Consider the following 19,961-nt stretch of genomic DNA (forward strand, 5'->3'; position numbering starts at 1 on the left):
ATTTTGTTATTTCGTCAACACCATCAACTACTCAAAAATGACACAGCTTTTTCTTGTGTTGCTATCTAAGCTTGTAAAAGACAAGTTAATAGTAAAAGGAACAAATTTAACATCACATAATATTATTTATTCCCTTTTCAATATTCATTGCTATATGCAGGAAAATTTTATAGGCGGATTGATTTATCAAAAAAATTACAAAAATAAGAAAAAAAATTGTGTGCGTGTACTAGTACACGTAAGAAGTGAAACTTCATTATGACCTTATTTTTCAAAAAAATAATTTACTATATGCAACTGTACAGAAATACGTCGAATTACGCGTGGTAGGGATAAGAAAAAGATCGCGCGTAACGGGAAAATGTCACACGTAACGTAAAAAAAAATGTTACACTAAATTTTTTTCCAACCCCGATAAAGAAGTTTCACTTCAAAAAATCACTTCTTCTATGTATCTTTTTCACCGTAACTAATTTCATCTCACGTCTCGCCTTTGGCAAACAAGAACCACTAAACAAAAACAAAACACTTCATATATCTAAATCCGCGAATCTCCTAAAACATACACCGAGGAATATACACAACGTAATCAATATGGAGTCACTAACTAAACCCAGCACACTATTAGAAAACCAGCCATAATTAACTTTTTTCCGCGACAATCTGCGTTTATCAACATTCAATTTTTTCGGCCACGACTCGTAATTAGAAATTACGTTTTTACACTGACTGTCAAAATATTTCCGCGCGAATCCGTTTGACGTTTTCGCTTGAACACAAATGTCAAGTTGGACGCCATTTTGCAATGCCGTTCGGATACTCGTATCGACTTGTATTGTTAGGGATCGTAAATTGTATGAGACGTCTTTGCTATAATAAAGTGTGTTGTTTTTGTCGCGTATGTAAATGTAGAAATCGGCTAAATCTTCTATGGTAAGTATGTACCAGTGAACGTAGATTGCTGGTTGGGAGCTGAAAAATGAAATAAAAATTAAGTTAGAATGGAGTTGCCTGTTTTTATTAATAGGCAAAATATATTTTCCAATACAAGTGTAAAGTGTAAACTGAGGGAATATAATTTGTAATAAATAAACTCAAGTTACCGAACCAATTTTGAAAGTGTTTAACCAGTAGAAAATTATTTATATCTCATAGACAAAAATGAAATGTTACTTTTGAAAAAAAATTCTAATATTAATATGGCTGGTTGCAGAGCTTGACCGACCGTCAGTGCGAACCGTCGGTCCTGACGATACGCATCAACAATGTGTATGATATGACACTAATGCGCATGACAATACGCGTGCGTATGGTCGGTCTAGCTATGAACGGTTTTATGAATTTCCATACATATGACAAGCGCGACTGACGTACGCACTGATGGTCGGTCAAGCTCTGCAACCAGCCTAAGTCTATCTTACGCTAATACACTTTTCAGCTATTTGAAGTTAAAAACTAACATTCTAAATCTATTTAAGTCTAGTCAAGTATTAAAATACAAAAAAAACTCACAACTGTATATCCCTAAACGCCAAATCCGGTTCCGCTGTGAACATATACTCAGTATTGCCATATTCCTTAATTTTATCTTCCAACCCAATGTTGCCAGCACACAATAATCTCTCTTCATCAATATCAATAAACGACGTATTGAATAAAGTGGGGGGTTCAGAACAAATCAATTTATTATATTTTATATCCATTTGCTGTTGCTTGGGCAATTTATTGATGTAGTGTTTTAAAGGACGTGTGAAACAATCGCATGTTAGTTTGTTATCTGAAAAAAATGATAAAATTAAAGGAGCACAAGGTAATATAAGTGAAGTCCCATGTCCCCTAGTGGGGTAAGGGGCAGATGCATTATGCATACATTTGTTTCACTGATCGATTGTCGTCGATCGATTCAGCCTTCTGTGTCCTGCCAGACCGAGACATTTTTTTTCTTCGTCTCCACCGGGAATCGAACCCAGGACCCCACTGTACAAGGGAGGCGGTCAAAGTATATTAAGGTCAAGTAATATAACAATATATAATTAATTTGAATATTTGAGAGAAATGGCTTGATAATACAAATACATAATAATTATATATAAATAATTTATAATGGATTGAAAGAAGCCTTTGGATTTATTCAAGTTTATTCTTATTGTTTTTTATATTATGTAAAAAGTGATTATTAAATAAAAAAAAAAACACAGGAATTGATACCTAGTACATATTCTATTTTACTGCAAAAATTCACATTTTTATAACTTCGATTTAGAAGATTCTGGGTTCAAGTAAACACTAATACATAAGTCAAAAATAAATGGATGAATAAATCGCGATTTAAATCTATAAGAATATCTTGTAAATACAATACAACAGAGACTTTTAGTCTCACAAAAACAGCTACACACATTTCGATACAATTTTTCACATATTTAATTCACCTACTTATCTACTAAAAGTACATAGTATAAACTATAAAACAAAGTCGCTTTCTCTGTCCCTATGTCCCTTTGTATGTTTAAATCTTTAAAACTACGCAACGGATTTTGATGCGTTTTTTTAATAGATAGAATGATTCAAGAGGAAACTTTTAGTATACAATTTATTAGGTTTTAGACGAAGCGAGATTAAAGCTAGTATTACACAAGTGATAACTGCGTTAAAAACAACCGACTTCAAACTTGCACTTGCAACATTTACAAATACAGACAAAAATGCTCATAAAACAAAAACTACTGGGCCTATCCGAATAAAATTTTTATGGGACCAATTCGACACCATCCCGCATCGAACAAAAAAAGAATCACGTAAATCGGTTCAGAAACCTCGGAGTAAAGAATTAATAAAAAAAAAACATACCGGCCGAATTGATATTACCTCCTCCTATTTTTGAAGTCGGTTAATAATATAATACATTTTACTCCAAAAATTAAATTAAATAAAAAAAATACCTTCAAAATAAACTTCCAATCCCTGATCCATGATTTTCTTCACCAATTGCGGGTAGAAACTATTCAACACATTATGCCTTACGTCTAATACTTTTAAATATTTTGATTTCTCTATATTCTCAATTGGCAACACTTCCAAAGAGTTATTTTGTAAGTATAGATGTGTTATATTCTCTGGTAGATTGAATTTTGTGTCCGCTAGAAAAGAAATCGTAAAATTAATATTTCTTTGCTTCGTTTGATAAAGAGAAGATAGATTTATTTAAATTATTTATGATTAATAACTAGATTTCCGCACGCGGCTTCGCTCGTGTTTTCAAAGAATAACTCGCAAAATTCCCGTTTCCGTGGGATTTCCGGGATAACAACTATCCTATGTGTTCATCCAAGTTACCCTATATATGTGTGCTAAATTTCATTGTAATCGGTTCAGTAGTATTTGCGTGAAAGAGTAACAAACACACACACATCCTCACAAACTTTCGCATTTATAATATTAGTAGGATAGGATAGGATGATCAAATAAAGTGTAAATTTCAATTAGAATAGTTACTTTGTGGGAAATTGGTCAATTTCTTGAAATCCATTAATTTAAAAAAAATCTATATACCAATATTGTAAAGATGAAGTGTTTGTTTGTTTCAACGCGCTAATACCAAGAACTCCCGGTCCGATTTGAAAAAATTTTTCGGTGTTAGATAGCCCATTTATCGAGGAAGGCTTATAATATCATCACGCTAAGACCAACAGGAGCGGAGTAATGCGGGTAAAACCGCGTCGCACAACTAGTCTTAAATAAACTATATAAGTAAAGTATAATTACAATTTACACTTACCATTTCTAGACACCAAGTCTTTTATTTGATTGTTCGATAGATCCAAAACTTCTAAAGATGTCAGGTTACCTAGGACATCTGGAATAAATTAACACATAATATAATGTTTCATGTATAAACTGTCAATTTTTCAAATAAAGCATGTATAAGAAAAGATCAATTTTCAAACAAATATTCACATTATTTATTATTTACTAGTGGTCCACCCCGGCTACGCCTGTGGTACATATTTCGCAATAAAAGGTAGCCTATGTCCTTTCTCGGGCATCAAAATATCTCCATACCAAATTTCATGCAAATTGGTTCAGTAATTTAGGCGTGATTGAGTAACAGACAGACAGACAAAGTTACTTTCGCATTTATAATATTAGTATGGAGTGATTGAACAGATCTGTTTAAATCTTCGAATGTCAAAATAATTCCAAAATCGAAAACAATAATATTTCTAATTCTGTGAAATGAACTATATTAAAATATACCTATTTTTTTTAATTCACAAAAACATCATTTTTACACCAAAACCAAAAATCTAACACAAAATCATTGAGATATACATATGGAGACGACACCGCCTACATCACTTATGTTCCGCTCAACATACGCCAACGCATCAAATAAGCCTTCGTGTGTGTTACGATATTGCACAAATAATACAAATAATACGGAAAAGTGCAAAGGAATAACTTTCATCGGTAAGTACCTAACTAGATAATAATTTTTAAAACTTAATTAGAGCAATAAAATGGCGCACAGATTTTGTTGGTGTCTCCTCCATACGTAGTAATATTAACTCAATGCACAAAATAAAAAACATCACTCACTGCTCCTAATGTCATTTATGTAATTTGCCGCCAAATTTAACTTTTTCACTTCTTTCGCGCCATACGTCAAATCGAACGTCACAACGGGTATCTCGTTGTGACTCAGGTCGATCTCCATCAGTCTGTACGGTATCCACGGACTGGCGGGGAACATTTTTTTCGTTAGGAACCCTATGCGATTGTGACTTAGGTTCACCTGTAAATAAAATTAATATTATTGAGCATTGAGACACAAATATTTGTTTTATTGTGATTATTTTTATTTTTTTTATGATGAATTAAATTCCATTTTAACATCCATAGCAGAAAATACGATAAGGCGTACATAATTCAAATATATTTTCACTAGCTTACCGCCCGCGGCTTCGCCCGCTTTGTCTAAAACCTAATAAATTATATACTAAAACCTTCCTCTTGAATCACTCTATCTATTAAAAAAACGCATCAAAATCCGTTGCGTACATTTAAAGATTTAAGCGTACAAAGGGACATAGGGACAGAGAAAGCGACTTTGTTTTATACTATGTAGTGATGGTGAATTCCTGATGATAGAAATATGAAATAACAAACACATTTTAGAACACTTAACATTTCAATTTATTAATAATTTATTAATACATTTAATATCTATACTAATATTATAAAGCTGAATAGTTTGTTTGTTTGAACGCGCTAATCTCAGGAACTACTTGTCCGATTTGAAAAATTATTTCGGTGTTAGATAGTCCATTTATCGAGGAAGGCTTAGTATATCATCACGCTAAGACTAACAGGAGCGGAGCAATGCGGGTGAAACCGCGGGGCACAACTAGTAATAATACATATTATAGACTTACCATTTCAAGTGAAAGACAATCATCCAACAGCCCATTAGTTTTATTGTCGATCTTTTCCAAAAAGTTATGAGAAAGATCCAGACGTCTGTAACAAAATAATACATTTTATAATATGTTTTCATTTATTGCTTATTTTTTTTAAATATACAGGGTGTCCCACTGTTGGTATACTAAGCTCAAAGGAGGTTATAGTTTTGCATACGCTAAGTAAGGAAAAATACTTATAAAATTGCAGACGCATTTTTTTTTTCAAATAGATGAATTCTTAAAACTATGTGTACACCCATAACAAGCAACCCACCCAACTTTGCCACCGGCACGTGAGCTATCGTTTAAGATTATGTTTTCATATACAAAATGCTCACATTAGAGAAGCGGTATATGCCGGCTGCGCGAAGCTAGAGAAGAAAACATGTATTTTCAGAAAAAATTAGCAAAAAATTTTTGACGTAATTTTGTTGTTTAAGTATTTTTTTCATGATCAGTGTGTGCAAAACTACAAGTCCCTTCGCGCTTAGTATACCAATAGTGGGACACCCTGTATATATATATTTTGCTGCGCCTACAGACAAACAAAAACAAAAATTCTACAAAACCTGAATACATAAAAATTTAATACATACACTATATAATACAATGTGGAAATTTTCGATGGGCCCTGGAGGTTATTATTCCTTTTTTTTTAATTTTTCTCTGAAAAATCTCACCTCAAAGCGACCAATCCTTTAAACGCTTCATTCGGTATCCTCTTTAACTCATTACCCCTTAGCGACAAGTCGAGCAACTGTTGCATGCCCTCGAACGAGCGTCGCTCGATGTTGGCCAACTTGTTGTGCGATAGATCGAGCGTGAATGTTGTTGGCAGGTTTCCGAACGCGGATTTAGTGAGGGATGTTAGTTCGTTGTTCTGTGAGGGAAAAATTTAGATGAGATTGTGTAATGATGTAGAATGTAGACTGGGAAATTTAAAGTAATAATCATTTTATTATATTCATAGAATTTAAATTCTATAATATAAGAAATTACACGCGAGGCCGGGTTAAATATTAGTTTGAATGTAATAAGTTATATAAGAATGTACTGCGATTCTACACAGCTACCTAATTGATGTAGACAGTTGATAATAAATCGCAGCAAGTCAACGACAAGGTACATTGACAACTACATTGACAACTATTCATCCACAAAAATATTAAATCAAAAGTTACGTCTAACAATATGATATTATATTAAGGTTTACTTTATTTGTTGTACTGAAAAACTGAATATACCTACGTGATGTTAACATTTCGATTAAATGAAAATAAATGAATATCTACATATTTTTCTCGTCCGTACTCCATCTAAATCCTTTAAAAATCTCATCAGCAAATACAGATACAGCAAGCTTGTCAACATGTTGACCGACATATAGACGAATCCGTCAACTGATCGACCAACATATTGCGCGATAAGTTGCTCAACTAATTATTAAACAAAAATCTCACCTGCAAATTTATTATTAAACTAGCTTCCGCCCACGACTTTGTACGTGCATCCCTGTTTTTCCCAGTTCCCGCAAGAATTTCGGGAAATCCTTTCTTAGAGGACGCCTACGTTATGACATCTACCTGCATGCCAAATTTCAGCCCGATACGTCCAGTGGTTTAGGGTGTGCGTTGATAGATCACTATATCAGTCACCTTTGAGTTTTATATATATAGATAAACGATTCCTTTAAAAAAACTAACCTGTAAATACAGATACTGCAAGCTTGTCAACGTATTCAACGCCTCCCAGGGTGATCTCGTCAACATGTTGGCCGACAAATCCAACACTTGTAGCGTTAGTAACCCACTAAAGGACGAATCGGTCAACTGATCGGCCAACATGTTGTGCGACAAGTTGAGACGGAGTAGCGCGTTCATGGACGGCCACGTGTTCGCGCGTAATTCGGTTAGATTGTTGTAGGCTATGTTTAATTCGCTGAAAATGTAAGGTATTTTTTAGATTGGATCAATATTAATAAATATAGAGATACATGATGTTTCGTTTTTGAAGTGAAACTTCTTTATCGGGGTTGGAAAAGAATTTAGTGTAACATTTTTTCGTTACGCGTGACATTTTTCCGTTACGCGCCATCTTTTTCTTATCCCTACCACGCGTGATTCGATGTATTTCTGTAAAGTTTCATATAGTAAATTATTTTATTAAAAATAAGGTCATAAAGAAGTTTCACTTCTTACGTGTTTACACTAGTACACGCACACATTTTTTTTGTATTATCTATGATTTTTTGTTAATTTATTTACAATAATGATAATGTTGGAATTAAAATACATAATATTATATCATATTATATATAGGTATTAGTCTGTAAAGTAACTAACTACATTTTTATTAAAAATTTTACAAATAGAATAAGAAAAATGTGGATGATTATAAAATTCGTGTTTTGCTAATATTAACTATTACATATTTTGTAGCCTAAGTTACTTGGAAAATCTTTATCGAAATATTTTTTTTAAATTGAAATTTAGAGTTAAAATTTAAGGAACAACTAAAAAATCTAATCTATTAGTAATTGTAAGCACAAAAAATCTAAACAGTTTTACAATTATTAATATCGATTACTCACCCCAAACTAATAGGTATTTGAAAGATCTTCTCCAAGCTATTAAAGCTTATATCCAATAAGCGACAACTGGCCAACTTCGCCAGACTCCCGCGCGACACATCGGTCAACTTGTTGTGCGACAAGTCGAGTTCCAACACTGTCGGTATCGTGCCGAAAGTTGATGTTTTTATTTGTTCTAGCGAATTGTGGCTTAGATTTAGGTATCTGGAAGATATAATAATATTTTATCTATACACATAAAACTGAAAATTATATTAAAACACCATACTTTGCAATTTTACACCTTAAGAAAAAAAACAGAATTGCTTTGCTAGTTTTTAATGAATTTATTTTAAAATTAAAGTTTAGAAAATGCATTTTTTTTTAATTATCTAGGTACTTTACTAGTTCAATCACCAATTCACTCATTAAACTCCTACATAAACTAACTTTCGCACTCACTAACTGACTTACTAACTTACACACTCACTAACCAACTCACTCACTAACCCACACACTCACTAACCAACTCACCTCAAAGAAAACAGATTCTGGAACACAGCACTTGATATTTCCACCAATTTATTATAAGATACATCGACTGTATGCAATTCGTATAACTTCGGGAACGCATTCTTTGGTATAACAGTTATTTGATTGTGCGACGCGTTTAAAACACGTATGCCTGTCATGTTTTGGATTGGTATCTGAAATAAATATAGTATTATCTAGTGTTTCATTTTACGCGAGTATTATATACTAGATTTCCGCCCGCGGCTTCGCTCGGGTTTGCCACGGAAAACCCGCATAGTTCCAGTTCCCGTGGGATTTCCGGGATAAAAACTATCCTATGTGTTAATCCAAGTTACCCTCAAGTAGTATTAATATTTCAGGGTAATTTTCACACACGGCACGATCTGATCCCATACTAAGCTTTCGCTTGTGTTATGGAAACCAGATCGCTCATAAACATACATGTAAAAATAAATACTCATATAGATAATCAACACCCAGACACAGAGCAAACATCTATGTTCATCACACAAATATTTGCCCCGGGTGGGAATCGAACCCACGACCTCTGGCTTGGAAGGCAGGGCCACTACCAACCAACCCAACCGGTCAGTCAATAATATAAATATATTTATATATTTAAAATAAAACACGCTTTAATAAGTTCAGTTTCGATAATATTTTGAGTAGGTAAGTAGTTCAAAAGATTAATTAAGGTTAATAAAAAATAATATAAAGCATTTAACACTATAAAAACTAAAATAACAAAAAAAAATGTGTGCGTGTACTAGTGTACACACACACATAAGAAGTGAAACTTCTTTATGACCTTATTTTTCAAAAAATAATTTACTATACAGAAATACGTCGAATCACGCGTGGTAGGGATAAGAAAAAGATGGCGCGTAACGGAAAAATGTCACGCGTAACGAAAAAATGTTACACTAAATTTTTTTCCAACTCCGATAAAGAAGTTTCACTTCAATAAATAAAAAAAAAACTCACCTGACCAAAATCCGTGAACGCATTGTATGAAACTTGAAACTCTGACGCGTACGTGTTCTCATCGAACGCACTTTTTTCAATGTCGGTTAAGTTATTATAACTAAGATCCAATAACGTCATGTTATTACAATTTTGGAAAGCTCCAGATTCTATTTTAGTGAGTTGATTGTGTGATATATTCACTGTGGCTAGATAGAGATCTGTGAACGCCTGTTTTTCTATTAATGTTATCTTGTTTTCTGCTAGATTTATTATCTGTAATTAAAAAATACAATATACACCATATAGAATCTATATTTTAGATAAACACTAGCTTTTCCCGTTTTAGCTTTACCCGCATAGTTCCCGTTCCCGTGGGATTTCCGGGATAAAACCTATCCTATGTGTTAATCCAAGTTACCCTCTATAAGTGTGCCTAATTTCATTGTAATCGGTTCAGTAGTATTTGCGTGAAAGAGTAACAAACACACACATACACATCCTCACAATTTTTCGCATTAATAATATTAGTAGGATAGGATATATAGGTTATAGTTAAACCAAATTAATATAATAGAAGGAAATAATAGTTGTAAGAATTTTCATCCCTTTTTAAACATACAATTTAAGAGGCCTACACCACCGAAACTAGCGCCACCGAACATTTTATTTTTTTACTCCTTAACCAGATCAAATTTAAAAAATCTAGCTCGGTACTTTGCTAGTATATTACTTGTAGTATTTTTGGTATTACTTTTCACTATTCTAACTGTTCATTATTCTAGAGAACTTTTGATTACCGCCAAAAGTGGCCACTTTTGGCGGTAATCAAAAGTTCTCCTAATTTACCGAATGCAAAATAATGAAAAGTAATACCAAAAATACTACAAGTAATATACTAGCAAAGTACCGAGCTAGATTTTTTAAATTTGATCTGGTTTAGGAGTAAAAAAATAAAATGTTGGGGGGGCGCTAGTTTCGGTGGTGTAGTCGCCTTAAGAAAAGAATTAAATTAAAAAAAATGCTAAGTATATACATATTTTAATGTTTTCCAAATGTTATCTTTTTACACTACGCTTAAGTGTAGACTCTATATATATTTACCCACTAAAAGGTCGACAAAAAAGTGACGAAACGATAATCGTAATGTTCACAGTATATTTTATCGCTCATTAGAAAACTCTGCCCAATAGGCGAAGGCATAGTTTTGCTTCGGACAATTTTGATCATGATTGTCAGTTTCTTGATCTTTCTTAGAACTCTCCCTTACTAACTCAGTCTCATAATTTAATTGTACAAAATATCTACATAATAAATCACTACATAGTATAAAACAAAGTCACTTTCTCTGTCCCTATGTCCCTATGTATGCTTAAATCTTTAAAACTACGCAACGGATTTTGATGCGGTTTTTTTCAATAGATAGAATGGGTCTCGAGGAAGGTTTTAGTATATAATTTATTAGGTTTTAGACAAAGCGGGTGAAGCCGCAGGAGGAAAGCTAGTAAACAATAAACCTATCTTTTTATCTATCTTTCTTTGTTTATCTTAAACTCACCTCAGCATATTTAACAGCTTGGAACATTTGAAAGTCGACTTTAGTGATTTTATTCCGGGCCAAATCGACCGTGCCAATTCTGGTCACCGCTGAGAATGTTCCACGACCAATATCGGATATTTGATTATCTTGGAGGTAGAGACGCCTGAAAAATAATATTATAGGTTATATCATTGGTAGTAAAATTAATTATTTTTATATTTATATTTTAAACTAGCGATCGGCCCCAGCTTCGCTCGTGGTACATGTTTACGTTTTCTCTTCATAAGAACCATCCTCGTACTTCAAGGAGTTTAATAAAAAAAGAATATCGAAGTCGGTCCACCCGTTCACGCGTTATGCCGTGACAACGCGAAACGGGTTTCATTTTTATATATAAAGATGTATAAACATCACACAAATATATTACAAAAATATTTTAAAACATCCTTACCTCAAAAACCGCATCCCTCTAAAACTGTTCGTGTCCAATTTCTTTATTTTATTATTGTCCAAATGAACCACTTTTATAACTGTATTTCTTGCGAACATACCTCTGAAATAATAAATAAGATATTACAGCACTAATAACTTGCACATTTTTAACGGATTTTAAACGCGATTTATTCATCACTAGCTGCTCTCCGCGGTTTCACCCGCATTGCTCTGCTCCTGTTGGTCTTAGCGTGATGATATATAGCCTTCCTCGATAAATGTGCTATCTAACACTGAAAAAAATTTTCAAATCGGACCAGTAGTTCCTGAGATTAGCGCGTTCAAACAAACAAACTCTTCAGCTTTATTATATTAAGTATAGATAATATATAAAAACTCACGTAAACACACATAAATTACAAAAAAAAGTCGTATGTCACTCGGGGACTGGGGCGGTTGCGCTATTGCATGACATGCCTGCAAGCCACACCTCCGCCCCAAGGAGTGGGGAGCGTGAGGTTTTATCGTTACGGAATTTCTCGATTTGGCCCCCGCGCTCAAGGCCCGCGATAGAAGCTATGCAATAGCTTAAAATAACCCTTTTCTAAGTCGGTTAAATAAACTCACCTTGGAATATCAGGCAATTGATTATGGCTCGCGTTACACCAACCCAATTTAGTCAGATCTCCTATATGACTGCCGTCTAATTTTGTTAGGTTATTGTAACTGTAATAAATAAGAAAATACTTAAAAATGCTTTATATCAATAAACAAAATTGTCTTTTAAAATAAAAAACCAAACTAAAAAAAAGTTTCATAAAATATGTCCAAGTGGGGAACAACAAGCTACTTCGAAATGTCGCCATTTTGAGAATTTCGATTTTTTTTAATATAATATGTTATTATGATTATATTCAACTCTTTTATTAAATTTTAAATTTGACATATAAGGAAACAATACTATAAACACAAGGTTCACCGAAAAATAAATACAATTTTACCTTTAGACATAATAATATTAGGTAGGTAGATACATAATATTATAATAACGTTAATAATTTAAAATTATTATTCAAATACACTAGTAACGTGATACGAGAGAGACAAACAAACAAACTCTTTAGCTTTGTACTACAAAAAATAATTAAAAGTATACATACCTAAGATCTAAAACCTCAGTTTCTCTGAGACCTTTGAATTGACTCCTTTTCAATGTGACCAGTCTGTTACCATGTAAATCTAATGTGCGTAGTTTTTTCAAATTCTGCAAAAAAATAGATATATATAGGTAACAATAATATTATATACTAGCTTTCCGCCCGCGGCTTCGCCCCCGCAATCAAAGAAAAACCCGCATAGTTCCCGTTCCCGTGGGATTTCCGGGATAAAGACTGTCCCATGTGTTAATTCCAGTTTTTGAGTGAAATAGTAACAAACAAACATACAAACTTTCGCATTTATAATATACTAGCTTACCGCCCGCGGCTTCGCCCGCTTTGCCTAAAACCTTTATTTATTATATACTAAAACCTTCCTCTTGAATCACTTTATGTATTTAAAAAAACCGCATCAAAATCCGTTGCGTAGTTTTAAAGATTTAAGCATACAAAGGGACATAGGGACAGAGACAGCGACTTTGTTTTATACTATGTAGTGAAGTAGGATTGTTTTACTATTATGTAACTAAATACATTATTGTGTGGTTGTAAGCAGCACAAGGCTAAGCAAGTATGAAAACTTATATATAAAATAAGTTTGTAAGTATCTTAAATTACAGTTATGTTCAATTTGTAAAGACAAATCTATTATTTAATATTTTTGAAGTGTAACTTCTTTCAGTCGCGTCATGGCAATACCATCACGTCATGGAGTAAAGCGACGATTTTGGTATTTTTGTATCTTGCCAAAGAGGTTTCACTTCTGACACGTGTGTTTGCTCGGCACACAAGCTCTTTTTTTAAGTGAAATTAATAAGTATTAGTGATTCATATCCCATAGATCATATCATTTTATTCTGTAAAATGGCAACTTCCTTAATAATTTCCTTGACATAAAAATTTATTATTATACTAGCTGCGCCCCGCGGCTTTACCCGCGCGCGTGAAGGAGTTTTTAAATGATATACTACTGCGGGAATATCGATATAAAAAATAGCTCCAGCTATCTGTCAGTGAAATTCCTGTCAAAATCGGTCCAGCCGTTCTTTAGATTATCCGGAACAAACAGACAGACAAAAATTTCAATTATGGTATATGTACAGTATATACATCCATGTGCATTAAGTTTAAATCATTTCTATATTAAAAACAGACACTCCAATTTTATTATTGGTATATACTGACTTACCATAAAAGCATCAGGGGATATATCAGAAATGAGGCCATTTATCAAATGCACCCTTTCCAATTTACCAACCGCCAAACTACCCGCAAATATATCTTTATTCAAAGTCTTCATTTTGTGCCCGTCTATCGACAGAATTGATAGGTTGCCTAGAATCTGGAATTGTAAAACAATAAATTTAATAATGTTATTAAAAAGAGAAGAGAATAAGACATTGGAAGAGATGAGAAGAGAATAAGGGTGGCCGAGAGCAGAGAAGCTAGGCGTTGCTCCGGTTTGGCAAAAAGACGCGGGTTCGAATCCCACCTCGTGATCGACTTTTTCCATTTATTTTTTTTTTTTTTTGCAAATGCATGCTATCTACATAATTATTAAATTCAACATAGGCCGCGTTCCATCGATACGCTGTTATCATTAAAATAAATATAATAATCTTTATTTGCATAAATGTGGTTTTACAAATTCTCATTAAAATAATCTATACTAATATTATAAAGCTGAAGAGTTTGTTTGTTTGTTTGAACGCGCTAATCTCGGGAACTAGTGGACCAATTTGAAAAATTCTTTCAGTGTTAGATAGCCCATTTATCGAGGAAGGCTATAGGCTATATATCATCATGCTACGACCAACAGGAGCGGAGCCACGGGGGTGAAACCGCAGCTAGTGTTTCATATATAGAGATACTAGAGGTCCACCCCGGCTTCGCCCGTGGTACATATTTCGCAATAAAAGGTAGCCTATGTCCTTTCTCGGGTATCAAAATATCTCCATACCAAATTTCATGCAAATTGGTTCAGTAGTTTAGGCGTGATTGAGTAACAGACAGACAGACAGACAGAGTTACTTTCGCATTTATAATATTAGTATGGATAATTTGTTTTATTAATCAAATGTTCATTGAAACTTACCCTAAAAGCCTCTTTAGGAAACTCGTCAATCCTAGTATTGACCATATACAATTCTTGCAGCGTTCTATTAACTCCGGCAAATGCATATTCGTCTATCGACTTTATGGGCGTATCGATAATTTGCAGTACTCTAACAGAAGACCTATGGAGCAGGGGTCCGAAGAGATGGGCTGGAATTCAATATTTTTATTTAGTTATTAAGGTTATTTTTTAAGCTATTGCATAGCTTCTATCGCGGGCCTTGAGCGCGGGGACCGAATCGAGAAATTCCATAACGAAAAAACCTCACGCTCCCCACTCCGACGGGCGGAGGTGTGGCTTGAAGGCATAGCATGCAATAGCTTTACCGCCCCAATCCCCGAGTGCCTCACGTCTTTTTTTATATATTAAACAATTTTTATATTCCTCAAAAATTAGTATAAAGTTCTCTTAAATATGTATTTATAAATTATATTCGATGAAAATAGTTCAACCATCTACCCTATACTTCAGCAAAATTAGACAATTTAGAAAACTACCTAAGTTATAAAATACGTTATGATTTTTCCATATAATAAAATTAACTCACATATTTTACATTCCTGCAACAACAATCGTTCAATCGGCAACCCTAATCCAGCTAGATTCCCCAAACCAACGCTCATCACAGACAGCCCTGTGTTCGAACATTTGATAAACAATCCATCATCCGTCCCTTTCTCGCACACGCAGGGATACAGCAAGTGGCTTTCTGTCTCTTTCGGACATGTGTACGCTGGTCCCGGGGGAATGTATTCTGAATTTAGGATCGGAACTAAACTAGACAGGAATAGTAGTGTGACTATCATTGTGACCTGGAAGAAAAAAAAATTGTGAAAAAAAATCTTGAAGAAAAATACGCAACTGTAGGAATGTATTATGTAGGTAGCTAGCTGCGCTTCGCGGTTTCACCCGCGCGACTCCGCTCCTGTTGGTCTTAGCGTAATGATATCTCTTGAATCACTCTATCTATTTAAAAAAAACCGCATACAAATCCATTGCGTAGTTTTAAAGATTTAAGCATACAAAGGGACATAGGGACAGAGAAAGCGACTTTGTTTTACACTATGTAGTGATAGTGATAGTGATAAGGGTACATAGTTACTAGTTTTGAAGTAAAAAAAATTACAACAATTTTGATGAAAGCTTAGAATAATAATAATCCTTGATAATGACGCGGTATGAAGTTTTACTATACATAAAGAAAAATCATCTGGGACAGGTTTAGCAATAAATTGGTCAAGGTATACTTTGTAACTAAATGATTCATGTTATGATTTGTCACAATCTAAAGTTACCTACTTAGTTTAACTTAGTTTGACAAAAGTAAAACTTTTTAATGTTTAAAGTACTTAAAATTCAACTACCCACTTGTTCTTTTATTATTTTACGTTTTTAATAATCACTACATAGTATAAAACAAAGTTGCTGTCTGTCTCTCCCTATGTATGCTTTAATATTTAAAACTACGCAACAGATTTTGATGCTGTTTTTTTTAATAGATAGATTCTTGAAGAAGCTTTTGGTATACAAATTATAAGGGTTTTAGACAAAGCGGGCGAAGCCAAAGCCGAAGCTAGTGAATTAATAAATAAACGACCAAAGTTTACAAGATATTATAGTGTTTTTTTTTTAATAGAATGAAGGTTTTGGTTGATTATTTACTAGCTTTCCGCCCGCGGCTTCGACCGCGTTTTCAAAGGAAAACCCGCATAGTTCCCGTTCCCGTGGGATTTCCGGCATAACACCTATCCTATGTGTTAATCCAAGTTACCCTCTATATGTGTGCTAAATGTCATTGTAATCGGTTCAGTAGTCATTGCGTGAAAACAAACACACACACACACACATCCTCACAAACTTTCGCATTTATAATATTAGTAGGATTAGGGTTTAGACAACGCGGCGGCCGCGGCGGCTGTATTAATATCACAGGCAAATTAATCGGCATTTTGTAAAATGCTGAGTATATAATACTATTTGACTGCAACATTAATAATTAATTAACATCAAAATTTTACAAAAAACTAGTTTCCGCCCGCAGCTTCACCCGCGCAGTCAAAGAAAAACCCGCATAGTTCCCGTTCCCGTGGGATTTCCGGGATTGCGTCATTTTCCCGGGATAAAAAGAAGCCTATGTCCTTAATCTCGGTTATCAAAATATTCCATACCAAATTTCATTAAAATTGGTTCAGTAGTTTAGGCTTGATTGAGTAACAGACAGACAGACAGAGTTACTTTCGCATTTATAATATTAATATAGTATGGATTAGTCAAATAGCATATTAATGTTTTTTTTTTATTAATAATACAAGATTATTTATTAAGTTCTAATTATTAAAGATTATTATTTAAAAAGATAAACAGTATAATTATAGTGTCATTGTTATTACATTATGTAACTACATTATGTAAGGAAGCTTAAGTTATTAATAACAAAGGATTTGTTTAAGCATTACTCAACTGCGACATAAAAAGAGTTATGTAATTTCAGGGTATGTATGTATTTATTTTTCCTTAAGAAATCTATATGATATTATAAAGCTGAAGAGTTTGTTTGCTTGAATGTGCTAATATCAGGAAACATGGGACCGATTTGAAAAGTTATTTTACTGTTAGATAGTCCATTTATGAGGAAGGCTATAGGCTATAATTATATTATCACGATACGACCAACAGAAGCAGAGCAATATGGGTAAAACCACGGGGCACAGCTAGTACTACATAAAAAGCTTAACACATATAATATTTTTAACATTATTTATGCCCAACAAATTACTACATAGTATAAAACAAAGTCGCTTTCTCTGTCCCTATGTCCCTTTGTATGCTTTATAACTATGCAACGGATTTTGATGTGGTTTTTTTTAATAGATAGAGTGAATCAAGAGGAAGGTTTTAGTATATAATTTATTAGGTTTTATACAAAGTGGGCGAAGACGCGGGCGGTAAGATAGTAAAATATATTTCCTAATTAATATAAATCATAAACCCATAAAAAAAATGACAATCAAAACACATCAAATCATTAATCATTCTCAAATTTACTTTCACTATTTTAATAGCTTCCATGATCACCTTTAGATGATGATGTGTACAAACCAATCATATTATTTTTAATTTTAATTATCATGCACATAAATATTTGTAAAAGTTAAACAAAAAAAAGCTTTTACTTTCATAAGATAATTTCAATCAATAATATTGGTTTGTAGGAATTTCCAAAAGTCGGACAAATGACCTTTCACATTATTTGGACAACTTAGGAAAGTCCAATATTATATCACTTTCCTTACGATGCAGTTACAAAATATTTTGCGTCTAAGGAAAACCCCTACTTCTCCCACTATCAAGATCTTGCAAGTGACCTTGGGCATTACCGAATAATATGAAAAAAAATAAAAATATTATAAGTAACATAAATAAAGCTCGCAGGTAAATAACAAGTCGAAGGCTACACCACAGAATAGGAAGTATAAATCGAAAATATTATTATTACAAGGCTAAAAAACCTGTTTATATACTAGTATAATTTGAAATACCATTTGTCGATATCCATGCAATTTACTAATGGCATTGCTTGTAAATTCCTAGATTCTATGACAAAGAAATAAATAATATGTCATAATGCAAGTTTCTAACTTCGCATGTACTTGAAAAAACTTTCACTTCTGGTTTTTACGTAAAAATAAACTTACCAGTGGAAATCCTTTGACGTTTCGGTGGTTTTATAAATCTTTGAACTAATTTTATTATTTCTTAATCACCAGACATAATATTAATTCGTATTTTATCAATAATAATTAGATCACAAAACTAAATACCCCTCTCCATAGCTTCTATCAGATCACTAAAAAAAAAACTTTGCAAGAAAACTTTTTTGACGCACACCGTCAATCACGAATTCGATGATTGTCAAATTTGACAGTGACATATGTCTATTTAAAAAAGTATCGAACGAATACAAGTCATTTTAGTCGTGAAAACCCTCCTAAAAACGAAACGTTTTTCATTCAATTTAAATCCAAAACTTAACAATATATTGAGAAAAGATTGAGAATTATAGTCTAGTTTATTTCAATTCTACGTTCTAAAATTAATAATTCACATAAATTTTATTTGAATTGAGACGTTTAATCAATAAACGCACAGTTTATAAATATATGTACTTTAAAAATTATGATATTTTATGAATCAACTTATAATTTGACTTGTAATAAAATCTTAGTACCTAAACGTGTAAACTGTAAATATGATTTCGACTTTTTGTGCGCCTGATTTTTTATACCTGTATTCCGTGAATATAGCTGAGAAAAAAAAGATAGGGGCATTTGCTCTAAGAGCAAGGGATTTAACATTATTTCGACTATGTATTCAACAAAGTGAGTTTTTTATTAGATTAATTTATCTTTAATTTTTTTTTGGCATTGTTACTTTATTATCTACGTTATCATAAACTTTGCTATGACTTTTTCAGAAGTGACATTCTAAATAATATTTGATAACATTTTCTATACAATAATCAATCGTTATATTTAATTTAAAGAATATACACTAGATAGGTAAATTATGTAAAATTTTAATGATAAAATTGTACCTAATATAAATAATTACAATCGCATTAAATCACAATGTCGCCGAAAAAGAAAATACGAAAACCGCCGCCAAAATTTCGTTGCGATGAAGTCCAAGGGGAAAGATTCCACGCGCCAACTGAGGAGGTTTTCCAGCATAACTGGTGGGAAGTCTTTTGTTTCCCATATATACTCTGTGGAAGGCTATGGGACTGCTTTGTAGCTCTCTGCTCAGGCACTAACCAATGTCTAGTGTACTGGATGATGATACAATGGGTTGTATGTAAAATAACGAGAATCACGACCCCAGATCCCATTATGTTTCCTTATTATTTTTATATGTTCTGCCAGGTTGTACTACTCACTCTATTTTTTATTATGCTTTGGATTTGGTTCGGGAAAAGCATTATTATACCTTATTTTCATGCTTTTTATGTTGCTATCACTGAAGACGAAGACGCACCTGTGGCAAACACTTCAAGGTTATCATTTAGAAGATATTGCTTCAGGAAAAGTGAAATATTTGACAGCTCTATGGATAGTTCAGCTAATTTGAATTTCAATTATCATACATCGATATTCACTTTTGTAATTCATTTATTTATGAATAATATCAA

General features: G+C 33.1%; 1 protein-coding gene across 1 annotated transcript; it reads right to left on the bottom strand.

Moving 5' to 3' along the window:
• LOC123704044 (chaoptin-like) lies at window positions 1-18,625 on the bottom strand. Its single transcript, XM_045652300.1, has 19 exons — window positions 18,469-18,625; window positions 15,321-15,585; window positions 14,753-14,922; window positions 13,847-13,999; window positions 12,661-12,764; window positions 12,128-12,226; window positions 11,520-11,621; window positions 11,087-11,231; window positions 9,550-9,804; window positions 8,566-8,738; window positions 8,053-8,256; window positions 7,166-7,400; window positions 6,143-6,342; window positions 5,436-5,520; window positions 4,600-4,795; window positions 3,779-3,856; window positions 2,943-3,140; window positions 1,513-1,777; window positions 1-972 (listed from the first exon to the last, which is right to left on the bottom strand). The coding sequence occupies exons 2-19, from the start codon at window positions 15,577-15,579 to the stop codon at window positions 531-533; spliced, it is 3,363 nt and encodes a 1,120-aa protein (XP_045508256.1). The 5' UTR covers window positions 15,580-15,585; window positions 18,469-18,625; the 3' UTR covers window positions 1-530.
• Window positions 18,626-19,961: the final 1,336 nt, after the last annotated feature.

The sequence above is a fragment of the Colias croceus genome, chromosome 28 (assembly GCF_905220415.1).
Source record: "Colias croceus chromosome 28, ilColCroc2.1".
Lineage (NCBI taxonomy): Eukaryota > Metazoa > Arthropoda > Insecta > Lepidoptera > Pieridae > Colias > Colias croceus.